The 12680-nt window shown below is 52.8% G+C and overlaps 1 protein-coding gene across 3 annotated transcripts in view; it reads right to left on the bottom strand.

Moving 5' to 3' along the window:
- ZDHHC14 (zinc finger DHHC-type palmitoyltransferase 14) overlaps positions 1 to 12680 on the bottom strand; it is a 272226-nt gene that overhangs the window by 18949 nt on the left and 240597 nt on the right. For all 3 annotated transcript variants that reach the window (XM_047732878.1, XM_047732879.1, XM_047732880.1), the window contains exons 6-8: positions 8843 to 8945; positions 7655 to 7764; positions 2614 to 2716 (exon numbers count right to left, since the gene is read on the bottom strand). In XM_047732878.1, the coding sequence (XP_047588834.1) occupies positions 2614 to 2716; positions 7655 to 7764; positions 8843 to 8945 (316 nt within the window). The remainder of the gene's footprint in view (positions 1 to 2613; positions 2717 to 7654; positions 7765 to 8842; positions 8946 to 12680) is intronic.

The raw sequence follows: 12680 nt of genomic DNA, 5'->3' as shown, positions 1-12680 counted from the left end.
TGGAGTGTTACGATACTGGAAGGCTCCCCAGGCCGACCTGAGCCTTGATCATTCCTTTACATCCCATGGCACTTTCAGTACCTTGTCCAGAAGAGCTTATACGCTCTTCTGGAAAGATCTGTGCATGCCTGGACAAAGAAATGAATGAAACTCTTCCCCTTTCTGTGTGCTGGTGGCGACACGGGGCTGTGGGACGTGGCGTCTTCCACCTCCACTCGGGTGACCGAGGCAAACAGGGCATGAAGTCCAAGTGCCGTCAGCCTTGGCAAGTCGCCTGGGGTCATGGGGCCTCACTCAGTCCCCCCGGTCATGACTCAGGATGCCACGGTTACCAGGTTGGGCCTGAAGAAGCTCTGATGCAGGTCAGAGCTCTGCCCAAGCCCCCAATCTGACTGGCCCTTCAGGCATGTACCCTAACCATTCCTGCCAGGCCAGTGCCCTCCGGAGTATGTCCTTAACTGGGGTCACGGTGCGGGTCTAGATGGCCTGGACCCCAGAGGCATAAGGGTAATTTTGATGACTCCGATTAACTGTACGAAGCAAAATAACCACCATGTCCCCTTTGTCAAACCTGCCCTCTTTGTCTAGCATAGAGGCACACAGTAGGTGCTCAATAAATGTTTGTGGAATTAACAAAGTATGCCCTCATCCCATCTTAACATAAAGTGGCTTAACAGTGTCAACACCTTGAAGGGGGCCTTGTTTACTTCTTAAATCTAGAGAAAGTGCAGAGCAGGGTGAGCTCAGTACCACGGGAGTCAGGGCGTGAAACAAACCTAAGTTCATTGAGTTTGGTAAGGACCCCTGCCCTCAGAGGCAGCGTCTAGTGAGGGCTCCTCCTGCATCCTTCATGTATGTGTGTGTAACCTGTCCCCAGACCGCTGCCTCCTCGAGGACAGAGGGACTGCACTCCAGAGACCTCGCATCCCTACCCCCGAGTTGAGTCCTCAGCACACAGCAGGGACTCAGTTACCGAACGAACTAGAGAATACAGACACAGTGTGTGAAAGCTCGAGCACACATCCCAGGAGTTATCGGTGGGAGCCATGATCAGGATCGCAAACAGGAACTTTCTCCTTATAGGACTTTTGTTGTGCACCTGCCGATCTCTGAGAAAGACTTCCGAACATGGATACTGTTGTCCATAGTGCCTGTTCACAGAAAGGAGGCAGTATACGAAGTAGACATGGGCATTAGCCATCAGACTGGTTTTGGATCCATGAATTTGTGGCTATGTGCCCTGGGGCAGATGAATCCCCTCTCTTAGCTTAAAAAAAAAAAAAAAAAAGCGAGAGACAAGCAGCCCCTTTGCATTGCTGGTTTGGATTCAGTAAATTCTGCTCAAGTACTTTGCACACAGTTGGTGTCACATACATGTCATCTCCTTTCCTGTGGGCCTCTCTCCTTGCTCTCTCAGTCCTCATTTCCCTCCTCTAAAAATAAGGCGGTGACCCTTAAGGGCCTCTTGTGTGGGTGAGTGCGGACAGAACAAGATGTCCTGTGGCCACTTTCAGAGTGGAGTGGCAAGGACCGTGACGCGCATGCACTTGCCTTTCAAGCAGACACTTGATCAGCAAAGCAAAGCACCACAGCACGAACTAGACGCCCCCGCCGCCGACAGACAAGCCCCCTGCAAGCTTCTCTTGGGGGCCCGAGCCCATTCTCAGGGGTCACAGGGAGGAAGCGGTTTCCCTGAGCGCTTATTGAGACAGCTTTGAGACTGTTGCTTCTGAAGCAGTTCTAAGCTGAAACAAAGTGTCCAAGAGGCTCTCGTTTTTCCAGTCTACCCCAGAAGACAGGTCTTTGATCTGCTTGTTACGGAAACTCTGTTTTGGGTGATTCCCATCTACAAAGAATAAATAGCTCCAAGTGGGGTCACATTGGGTTCCCTCCTGAAACACGGAGTTTCTTTAGGGAAATCCGCTCCAACAGAGGAAAGCCATGGTCTTCCAGACACCTAAGGGTTTTTAAGAGACTGACGGTCAGAGCCAGACCTGACTGTGCTTTTAGGCACCTATGGAGGGACTCCCGCCCTGGCCCCAAGTCTCCCACCTGCAGACTGGAAACAAAGCCTGTCCGTATGCCACACCTCGCAGGACACCTGTGAGCCTTCTTTGGTGAGACTTACTCAGTTTGGGCTCTTAATGAAGAAAACCTTGTCTGATTACGTGCATTAAGCTGTGCATGGCTGATCTAAGGTTTGGGCTGAGAGACGGGGGAACTGGCCACCCACTGCATGGAGTGAGGCGAGGGCATGGAAAGGGACTACCCGGCCGGCCCTGCTGCCAGCATTGGTACCTCATTCCTTAGACAAGGCCCTGGTTCCGTGTAAGGGGGCTTCCCATCACAAGGTGCCACGTCCTGCTCCTGGAGGACTTTTTGCACGCGTACCTCCCCTTACACGACCCGACCTAGAACACACCAACCACTCAACGGCCCTCGTCCTTTGCTGGGCACAGCCTTCACTTCACGCTTCCTTCCCCCCAGTGAGCCTTTCAGTGGGTGTCCAGGAAAGGTTTCTAGCAGTGCTTGGTTTGTTACTGGGTTAGTGACACAGAAGCAGAAGAGAAGCCTTTGCAGGAGCGCTGGGCCTGCCGCAGCAGGCACTCCTACCATGTCGCTCTGTGACTGTGTGGCCCCGTACGCGGCCATCCCGTTGGAGGGTGCAGCTGGCTGCGGCGTGTCGGGCTGGATGTAGCCTCTTCTGTCGATTAGGCTGCCAGAGAAAACCAAACCATACGTCGGAAGAGGGAACAAAAAGCCAAAGGCGTCATCAACCTGATTCTCATTCTCATTTGGGACTCCCTGTTTCTGTCTGGCCCCAGTGCGGGCCCCTGGGGGTACACCCCGACTTACCTTCACGTCCAGTCAGGGACCAAATTCTGTCACCTGGGCCTTTAAAAAATGCCCGTAGCATCTGTTCCCTCCCTGTCACCTGCTGCAGGCTCCCATGGTCTCCCACCCCGTCCCCCTAAGCTTCGTCTAGCGCCCAGTCCTCACAAGGTCTCCCTGTCTGCTTGTCCTGCTCTGGGGTCACTCCACCACTCGCCAACACTCCTACTACTTGTCCCCACTTCCCACCCCGGCCTCGGTCTGTGCCTTCTTAGGACAGGCACCGTGTTCCCAGGTCCATTCCTTCCTCAAGCGTGTGACTCCGCAGCCCCGGCCCCAGCCCCGCCCGCTCGCGCCGGTGTCGGCGGTCCCTGCATTTTGCTCTGGCTCTGGGTTTTCTTCCCCAGTCACTCTCCCTTCCACTCCACTGTCCGAAGCCCCCAACCCTTGCTCTTGCCCCTTCTCTGGATTCTCCGGGCCCTGCACGGGACCCCCTGTAGTGGCACACACCCCTTTCCTCCTGGTGTCGCTGGGGTTTTATCCGCAGTCCCCCCATCTAGCAGCCTGCCAGCTCCAGACGGCAGCCTTCATCTTCCCCCAAAAGCACCTGCCCCGGCCCCACGCCCACCCCCACCCTGGACCGGGCCTGTCCGCGGTCCCTCAGCGCGCCCTGTTGGTCACGTCCTGGCAGGGTCCCCCGCTGGCCGACCTGCATCTGTCATGGGCTGTAAGCGTCACGAGGGCAGGAGCAGGTGTTAATCATGGAGCCCCGCCACGGACGCCCAATAGGAGCTGCGCAGAAGCTTGGTGGCTGAATGAGCAGAAGTGGGTCCCTGTCTCCCGCTGGCAAGTGCCCAGAGAGCAGTAAAACCATCTCTTCTGTGCCCCCGGGGCGCTGTGGCCCAGACGGAGGAACGGGAAGCTTTACGCAGCCATCAAAAGAACTGCCTTTTTCCCTTCCCAAGCGAAGGCTCAGTGTTCCTCGAGTCTAAGGGCAGGACTGCAAAGGGCAAGGGGGAGGTTGGGCTGAGGAGTGGCCGCTCCTGGCATGGCCCCCGCCGCGTGGGGCTCGGCCGCTGGCCCCGCAGCCTCCGCAAGATGCTGCAGATGCGTCCGGGTGCGTGCGCGCCCCTCCTCCTCCCGAGGGTGGCTGGCCAGTCCCCTGAGGCCGCCCCCCTCCTTGTCAGGTTGCCTCTCAGGAGACATGAGTTTTTCCAATGAGCACCTGCGGGTCTCCAGACCGCACAGTCACAAAGCCTGGAAAAATATTTGTGACAATGGGATCCTCTCTGCTTCCAGTTTCGGTTGGATTCCCAGAGGTTTAGAAAAACCAAGAGGCGACAAGGACCTCCATCTTCCAAAGGTGACGGGGGGCGGGTGCTGGAGCCCCATGCAGCTCAGACCGAGTGTGTGACCCCTGCAAGGGCACAGAAGATCAAGTGGAAAGAGCAAAGAAGGGTGGACGGTGGTCATCTGCAGCCCACGGTGGACGGGAGCCTTGCAGGTCCCCTGGGACGGGCCCGTGTGCAGTGGGGGTGAACTGCGACTTTCCAAAAGCTGTGCTGAAATCCTAACCCGGCGACAGGTGAAGGGGAGGAGAGAGAGTATGCCTTTCAGTGAACTCTGGGGTCCCTACTCACGGAAATGACACCGTGCTCCAGGACACGGAAGTGCCCCAAGTCCTTTGTTTTATTTTTAGGTCATAGAGAAATTAAGGGGCTTGCAGAGGATTTCATTCAGGAGCAGAAAAAAAAAAAAAAAAGAAGGAGGTCATCAAAAGAGTCTGAAAGGACAGAAGGGAGGACAAAATGAACTTCTTCTCAGCCTTCATCCTCTGTGTTCAGCCTGTTTCATGGACCAACCACACACTCAACACTGTAACATTCTGCCTCAAGTCTCCTTTCAGTCCTCACAGTGGCCTGGGAACCCCTCTAATCTGGACGCCCTCTCCGACCCTCACTTCTTGCTTTGCCTTCTGTGGTCCCCTCACTCCTAGACGTGAGCTCTTTCAGGTCTTCCTCTAATAGGCCATGCTCTCCTCTCACCCCAGGGCTATGGCACATGCTGCTCCTGTGTGTCCTCCCCCAGATTCCTTCCCCAAATTCCTACTCATCCTTACAACAGACGACAACTTTGGCCCTCTCTTCTGGGAAGCCCTCCTGGGTGTCCCATGGAACCTGCACCCCGCCCTCTGTCACAGCCACTCTTTGACTGTGTAGACTGTGTTCTGTTCAACCTGTCAGTGACAGGATGACCCTTCGCACCGGCCCACAGGGCCTGACTGATCATACCTTGGGACTTTCTGTCTAATTTTCCATTCCCTCTGCTAGACTTGTAGGCGAACCCCTCTCCCAAACCTGGCCATTTCTACCCCGCAGCCATGCACAGTCCTGGGGACTCGTGCAGGGAACCAAACGTGGGTCTTCGTCCTCATGGTTCCTAGTTTTCAGAGGGAAACATGAAGACATCTCACAAGTACATCGTTACACCATTTCGGAACACCTTAGGGGAAATTCAGGTACATGAGGTTAGGCACACTTGTGGTTCATAGTCCCTGTTGCAGAGGCTTGGCTGGGATGCCCATGGAAGGTACTGGCTCTCTTAGGGGCATTGGGGTGGGTGAGGTAGGGCAGAGAGAGAAGGGGCAGAGAAGGCGACAAGAGGGAGAAGCAAAGATAAGTGCTCTCCCCCTGTCATTTCTGTCCAGGGCCAGTTCCGGGAGCCGGTAGGCACAGTGGGAGAGGCCAGGGGCCCATTTTCCCTGCACAAACCCAGGAGCAGGTCATGTGGTTCCGAGGTGAGGGCCGTCCTCAAGAAGTGCCCCATCCAGAGGACTTGGCTTCTGGAAAGAATATAGCCCCAGCTCAGCCACAGTAGGAAATTTTATCCAGTCGTGGAAGCAGTAGATTTGGTTGTGATGAGATTTGATAAATAAACGATACAGAGCAGGACCAAAGGCAAATCGAAGAAAGGGGAACAAGAAAAGAGATTTGTTCCAAATGGGAGACTTCAAAATTCCTTTCCTGGGTTCAGATGCGTTTCAGATTTGGGGAAGAAGGCCTGTCCCGTTGTCCTTTGTCTCTTATGCTCCTCTGAGGCCCCTCACCTGGGCCTCACGGCCTGGCCCCATGATCCACAAATATAAGCCAGTAGGAAGCAAAGCCAATTCTAAAGAAACAAGCATTTCCTGAGAGGTTTTCTGGCCCAAAGAGCCCCAACAGGGTTCCTGGGTGGGTCTGGAGGTCTCTTGGGGAAAGTCTCGCACCTTCCCGGGCACGTCTGATGCCCCAGCCCAAGGCAACCTTCCATCCAGAGTCCTTGGCTGTCCCTGACTACAGCCCCTCCTCGGAAGAGGCCCCTGAGGGACAGGCCAGGGGGCTCCTGAGGGGCCTCAGTTTGGGGGGAGAGTGGCATAGTAGGCTCCCAACTTTCTAGGCCCAAACTAGAAAACGATCGACTGCCTATTACCCAGTAGTGCCAGTTATATAACCCGTTAGTACAAGGCCTAAGAATATATGCTTGGGTTTATTTCTGGGGGGAGGGCGACACTCTTACTGCCCTAATGATATTTCAGTGAGCCTGATAATAAAATCGAATTTGCCTTCCACGAGCACACATTGGCCGTGACTGGCCACGGAGGTCCAAGCACAGAGTGGGGCCACCTCGGAGACCATCCCGGGGCTCTCGTGCAGTGCATTTATGCATTTAGAAGCCAAAAGGAAGGAAGTAGCATGTTTTGGAAACTCATTCTAGAGACTCGGAATATGTGCTTAATAAATACATTGGATGATTATCTAATGACTCTGTTGGAAATGCTCTACCTGACAGTCGACTCACAAATAATGAGGAGCCGACTGCATTTTGTACTTGGGTAGCTTCCCCAGGGGGTGGGGGGGCAGCACGTACATCCTTCACTCGCACTCGTTCTGATGCCAGAGCCTGGATTTGGGTCCTGACCAGGCGGCATTTACTAGCTCGGCAAACGTGGGTGCATGTTGGAACCTCTCTGGGCCAGTTTCCTCATCCACAAAATGGGATAGAATAGTGCCTACCTCTTAGGTACAGAGCGAGATTTTAAAAGCTGATACATATAGGGACGCCTGAGCAGCTCAGTTGGTCGGGCAGCAGACTCTTGATTTTGGCTCAGGTCGTGATCTCCGGATTGTGAGATCGAGCCCTGCGTAGGGCTCCACACTCAGTGCCGAGTCTGCTTGAGACTCTCTCTCCCTCTACCCCTCCCCCCACTTGGGTGCACGGGCTCTCTCTAAATAAATGAAATCTTTAAAAGCTGACACACATAAAGCACTTAGAGCAGATCGAACACTGCTCATGAGCATCAGCCGCTGCCATCACAGTGCTGGCACGTTACCATCACCATGGAAACTCAGCTCTCAGCACCCATTTCTACAGCTTTCCTAACTGCTTCCTCCATTGTGTCCTGGACCCCCTACTTGGCTAACCACCACTCTCTCTTCAGCACGGATGCTCAAGATGACTCCACAATTAATGAATGGGAGTCACATGCCTCAGTTTCCCCATTTTGATCCTTCGGAGACTTTCCTCATCCTTGACAAGAATTCAGTGAAAGAACCAAAAAGATGGCAGGAACAGCACCATAAGCAGAGCCAGATCTCTACTGCCCCAAGGCCATGTCTCCGTGGCACAAAGCCGACCACTGGCCTGGTGGTCACCCAGAGGGTGCGATCGACTCTAACAGCGGGTTTTGTGGCTGGCTCTCTACCTCACAAGGCCTGCGCTGCCACACCTAAGTTAGTGGCTTTTCCGAGGTCCACTAAAGCGCCTGACGCTTTCCGAATCTCACCTTGGAGAGATGGGCCCGCACAGGGCAACACAGCAATTGGTGAAGATGTTCCCGTAGCTGTAAGGATTGTAATTTTCTTTGCCTCTTTTATTTGACCAAGATCCTTTAATCTGAAAGAAAAAGTGAGACAATAACACCAATGCCACAGCTGAGGGAAACTGGATTGGAGGAAGGCCATAAAGAATGCGAAGTCATCTTTACTCATTTCTTTGCCAGGAGAAACCGAGACACTTTCTCCAGAAAAACAGGCAAATGTTTTTTTCTCTCTAATGTGAACCAAACCTGGGTCACATTAGGGAGAAAGTAACATTCTTTGGGGACAATAATCTCTTGTTTCTATTACATGGCTCCAGAAGGTCAGCTCACATAAGCCTGTGGAGGGTTTTTCAGACCCACAGTTGGCGAGCTCAACAGTAGTTAAATGAATGGTGGCCAACGGTTAACACGGCTCCCCACCAACTTACAGCCTGACTGAATTTGGCCTCACAGTGTTGCCCAAATAATCTCACAGATGCGAATATCCACAGCTACCAAATACAAGTAACTGTTAATATTCTCTTAACTCACGTATCTCTCCAGCCTTTAAGGCGATCTGACGGAATCTGAGATAGTTAATCATGGTACTGACAGAGACTGTCAGAAGCTAAATATTCAGAGCAGAGAGGACCAGGCTGTGAGGAACCTTGCCAACATCGGGATTTCTCTTTTTATACCTCCTCTCTGGCCTCATTAAGTACACACAGGCAATCCCGGGCAGAAAGTGAAACTCTGGGTCAGGGTGGTCTCCTCCAGAAATGGAAAGCTCATGTGGTAAACCTGAGAGGTGGATTCATTAGTTCACCGCGAGATGTCAGCTGGCCATGGTGTCCCTTCAGGGGACGTGTGACAGGTTGCTCACAAAACTACTGAAGAGAATTTCTTCCCTCAGTATCTGAAATTGGGTGTCCCTTAGCCGACCTCGGAATCTGACTGATGTGGTCAGAAAGTAGGACAATTTGGAGATCCCCAGCTGGGAATCGTGGAGGCCGATGTATGAAGATGCTTCCACGACACATTTTTCGCTCTCAGAGGCTCACATCTGGACTAGGATATGCAGAAGGCCTTGGCCCCCAAGCTCTTGTCTCCTTTCCCCCTCTGCCTCTGGACACAGACGCCCACACCCAGCACCGCAGCCCGCCAAGAACTTACGTCTTCATTCGTCGTCTGGTTGGAGCTGATCAGGTACGTGTGGAAACCTGAGAGGCCGACGATAGACCAGACCGAGAAGAAGCACACCACGGCCTCCAGCACAGTGGCCTGGAGTCAAGGAGCAGAACGGGGAAGGCAGGGGGACTCTCAGGGTGCCCAAGGAGCCGGGATGACATGAGGTTTGGACGGGAAACACCCACAGACACTCCCTAAGGCCTTTGAGCTTGTCTTGCTTCACATCAGGGCCATCCCTAGTCAGAGCGGTGTCCTTCAGGCTGGCAACGTGCCCCCTTCTCTTCTAACCTCACCTCGTTCGTGCTCAGTGAACCATCGGTGGGCTCCCTGAGCTGTCACATCCACAGTTCTCTCTCTCCCCCAGTCTGGTGTCAAGGGTAGGAGTGAACTGTCACAAAACAACGATTGACAGTTGGGCACAGGTCTGGACATTGGTGCCTGAAAGCCTGGGCAGGCCTTCTCGTCATGCTTTCTCTCTCCCTGACGGTCCCTTCACCCAATGGTGGCTGCCCGCCCCCACCTATGAGTGGGTTTCTGAGCCAGGGGGACTTTTCTCAGAGTGGCATCGGTGGAGGGGTATTTCTAAGTAAGGGGACTTCTTTCCAGCCCCTTAACCCATGCTGACACATGGGGACATTTTTAGCTAGTCGATAGGTGACTAGGAAGTGCGGATGCTCACCAGACATTGAGGGAGGGGGAGTCCAGAATTCCACAAGATGTGCCATAGCCAGAGGAAAGTGTGGTGTCCCTCAACAGCTGACATAAATCAACCTAGAGTGTGGCACTTTGAAAGGACTAGAGAATTCTTCTGTCCCACGAATGTTCATGAAATTCTATTTATAAGATATAGATGTTTCACAGGGAAAAACAAAAATATCCATCCTAAGTTTGGGAGTTGAAATACACACCATGCATCCCCCATCGATAAGTCACACCAGGCTTGGAGAGAGCAAATTCCCATGCTTTCTTTATGCTCCCAAGGACAGAAGCCATAGAGCATACTGTAATAGACCACCATTGATTTTTTTTTTCAGGATTGGAAATAATTCATCTTTCGGCCAGAGAAATGAACACAGTATTCAGTGTGGTGTCAGAATCTGCCATGTCATTATTAACAAATACCATGGTCCAGGCACGCGGGGTGGCATGTGAAACAGGAGAAGCCAACAGGCTCCTTGCCTGACTGCCTTTCGGCACCAGGATGAAACATGGGCTGTGCTCTGGGCGAGAGAGAGATATGCTTTACTCTTCGAAGGTTTGAACTTCTAGAAACGACAATCACTCAGAAAAACACTTACTCTGATGTTAGATGGACACGTGAAGAAGAGAAAGAATGTTCTTCTGCTAGCTAGCTAAGAGGGAAACAGCCCCGGGTACCCAGTCTTCCAGATGCCAACATACAGGGCTCCCAGTGGGCCTTGTCCGTTTCTCACGGAGGCAGGCAAGAGGCGGACAGAAGTGAGGAGTAGCTACATCTTTTGAGAAGGGAAACTAAGGCACCACTTTGGAAAAGCAGGTAGGTATGGACATGTAGGGAGGATCGGTGGGGGCAAGAGAGAGATGCAGAGAAGCAGACCCCATCCCAGGGGGACCACCAATCTGGGCACCCCCTTTTCATTTCTCCCAGGGTTGTCCAGATGGGGCAACTGGTGATGAGGGGAGGCTTCGGGTGCACCTGGGGACACACAGATGGTGGCCCTTGTAGCAAAGATGGTCTCATTCTCAGCTGCCTTCTCATAGGTGGGGACTCACAGATGCCCCTCCTCCGACCATCCCTACCCCCCCGTCCCAGGACAGACAGGGCAAGAAACCCCGTGGGGTCTAAAGGCAGAGGTGAAGCGGAGCCCAGGGAAAATGATGGAGATAACCAGTGGGAAGGCTGAGTCAAGGAAAAGTGGGTTGCATTAAGGCAGGTGACCCTGGCAATGAATTTGCACAACTGGAAGAAAAGATAAGAGCTAGAAAGGTCAGCGAGGAGGGGACCCATGACACGGAAACAAGCAATGGTCAGGGTAAAGAAGAGAATACAGAATGAAGGCAAAGGACTTATTTGCTGAATCATACATGAAGAGCCAAACTTCTGTCTCAGGAACACTTCGGTGTCACCAAAAGTTCGCAGTTGGGTAGAAGATGGTGGCGTCGGAACAGACACAAATGCTAATGCATGAACCATCTAAAAACAGGCATGCCCGTGCAGGAGGATCACAGCATTTCAAGTGGCTTCTGCCCAGCTTCTGGCTGCTGCCCCACTGCAGAGGCACTTAACGTGACCACTCGTCGGAGGAGGCATTGTTACCAGCGGACATGTAACATTCAAGGCTTACAGCTCCAAAAATAAGCTTGCAGTTTTCTGTATTAGTATCTCATGAGCTTTAGAGACGTTTTATAAATAGCAGACTGCATGGTTAGCTCAGAGCTGGGTCAGAATGACAAGAAGACAAGGCAGGACGCAAGATGCAGCCCCCGCGCTAGCCCCTCCGGGCGGACGCCCCCCACCGTGTGTCGTAAGGAGCCGTCACCGCCGTTCATAACAACTTGTGGCTGGTGTTTCTGGCTACATGGCAGGTGGCACTCCAGAGGCTTCACATGGGTGAACTCACTTGATGCTCAGTCAGTGACTTGGTGAGAAGTGGGATTCCCAATTACCCAATAGGGAAACTGAGGCAGGGAGAAGTTCAGTACTTTGCTTGAGAAATAGAAGAGCTGGGAATGGGCTCCTGGATGTGTGGCTGGGCCACTAGGACAGAAAAGCCGTGGGCTGGGTCCTTTCCTATTCCTGTGGAGGCCCTGGTGGCTCTAGGCTGACCGCATCCCACTGGGGGAGATGGGGACACTCTGTGTCACGGATTTGTGACCCTATGGCAGCCTAAGTAGACCACTCCCCTTCAACTTCACTTTCAGGCAGGGGGACAAATAATTGAACACATCTTCTCACTGACTCGATAGTCAGATGGTGAAAATACCTATGCCTTGATCAGATCAGTATTAATTTCTCTTGGGTGTCTGGGTGGCTCAGTCAGTAAAGCATCTGCCTTTGGCTCAGGTCATGATCCCAGGGTCCTGGGATCGAGTTCTGCATCAGGCTCCCTGCTCCATGGGGAGCCTGCTTCTCCCTTTTCCTCTGCTTCTCATAAATAAATAAATAAAATCTTTAAAAAAATTTCTCTTAAATGTATCAAACCTATTTACTGAGAGTTTTAAAAGGGGAAATGAGGGAAAAAAACATGCCAATTCCACTGAGACCTAATTTAATAAGAGCTGGATGTTTACTGCCTCAGAGATGGCTCCAAATTACAGCAGTTACCACGGCCAGCCTCTGTCTCCCTGTGGCCTCCAGTAAGACAGGGAGCCCCTTGTGTGGTCGGGGGTGGGGGGCGTTGGCATTCTAGTCTCCGTAGCTTCTAGCCCAGGATAGTGCACATCGAGGTAATCACTAGATGACTTCGGGAATGCAAAAGCCTGGAAAATGCTGATGGGCAGACACCCGCCCACTGGGTTCCCGCGCCATCGCAGAAGCACCGGCTCGGTGCCTTTCTGTGTGTGCAGCCAGCCCTGCACTGAGGACAGCAGAGGTGGGGAGGGATTCCCTCCTTGCTCAACGGGAGTAGGGGTCTGTCTGCCTATGAGAGGTAAGCGATGTGAGAGTCCCTTGCAGACATGTGGGCAGGGTGTTGGACAGCCTGGCGAGGGCATCTCAGTATCTGGAAAATCACAGAAGGCGAGAGATCATGGAACCAAAGATTTTTAATCTTCCTGGGTCCCCACTCTTTTCTCATAAAAATATGCACACATGCTTTTTTTCCCCTTATAATTTCAGGAGTTT

The sequence above is a fragment of the Lutra lutra genome, chromosome 6 (assembly GCF_902655055.1).
Source record: "Lutra lutra chromosome 6, mLutLut1.2, whole genome shotgun sequence".
NCBI lineage: Eukaryota > Metazoa > Chordata > Mammalia > Carnivora > Mustelidae > Lutra > Lutra lutra.
Note: the sequence above shows the minus strand (reverse complement) of the source record. Positions and strands in the feature narration are given on the sequence as shown.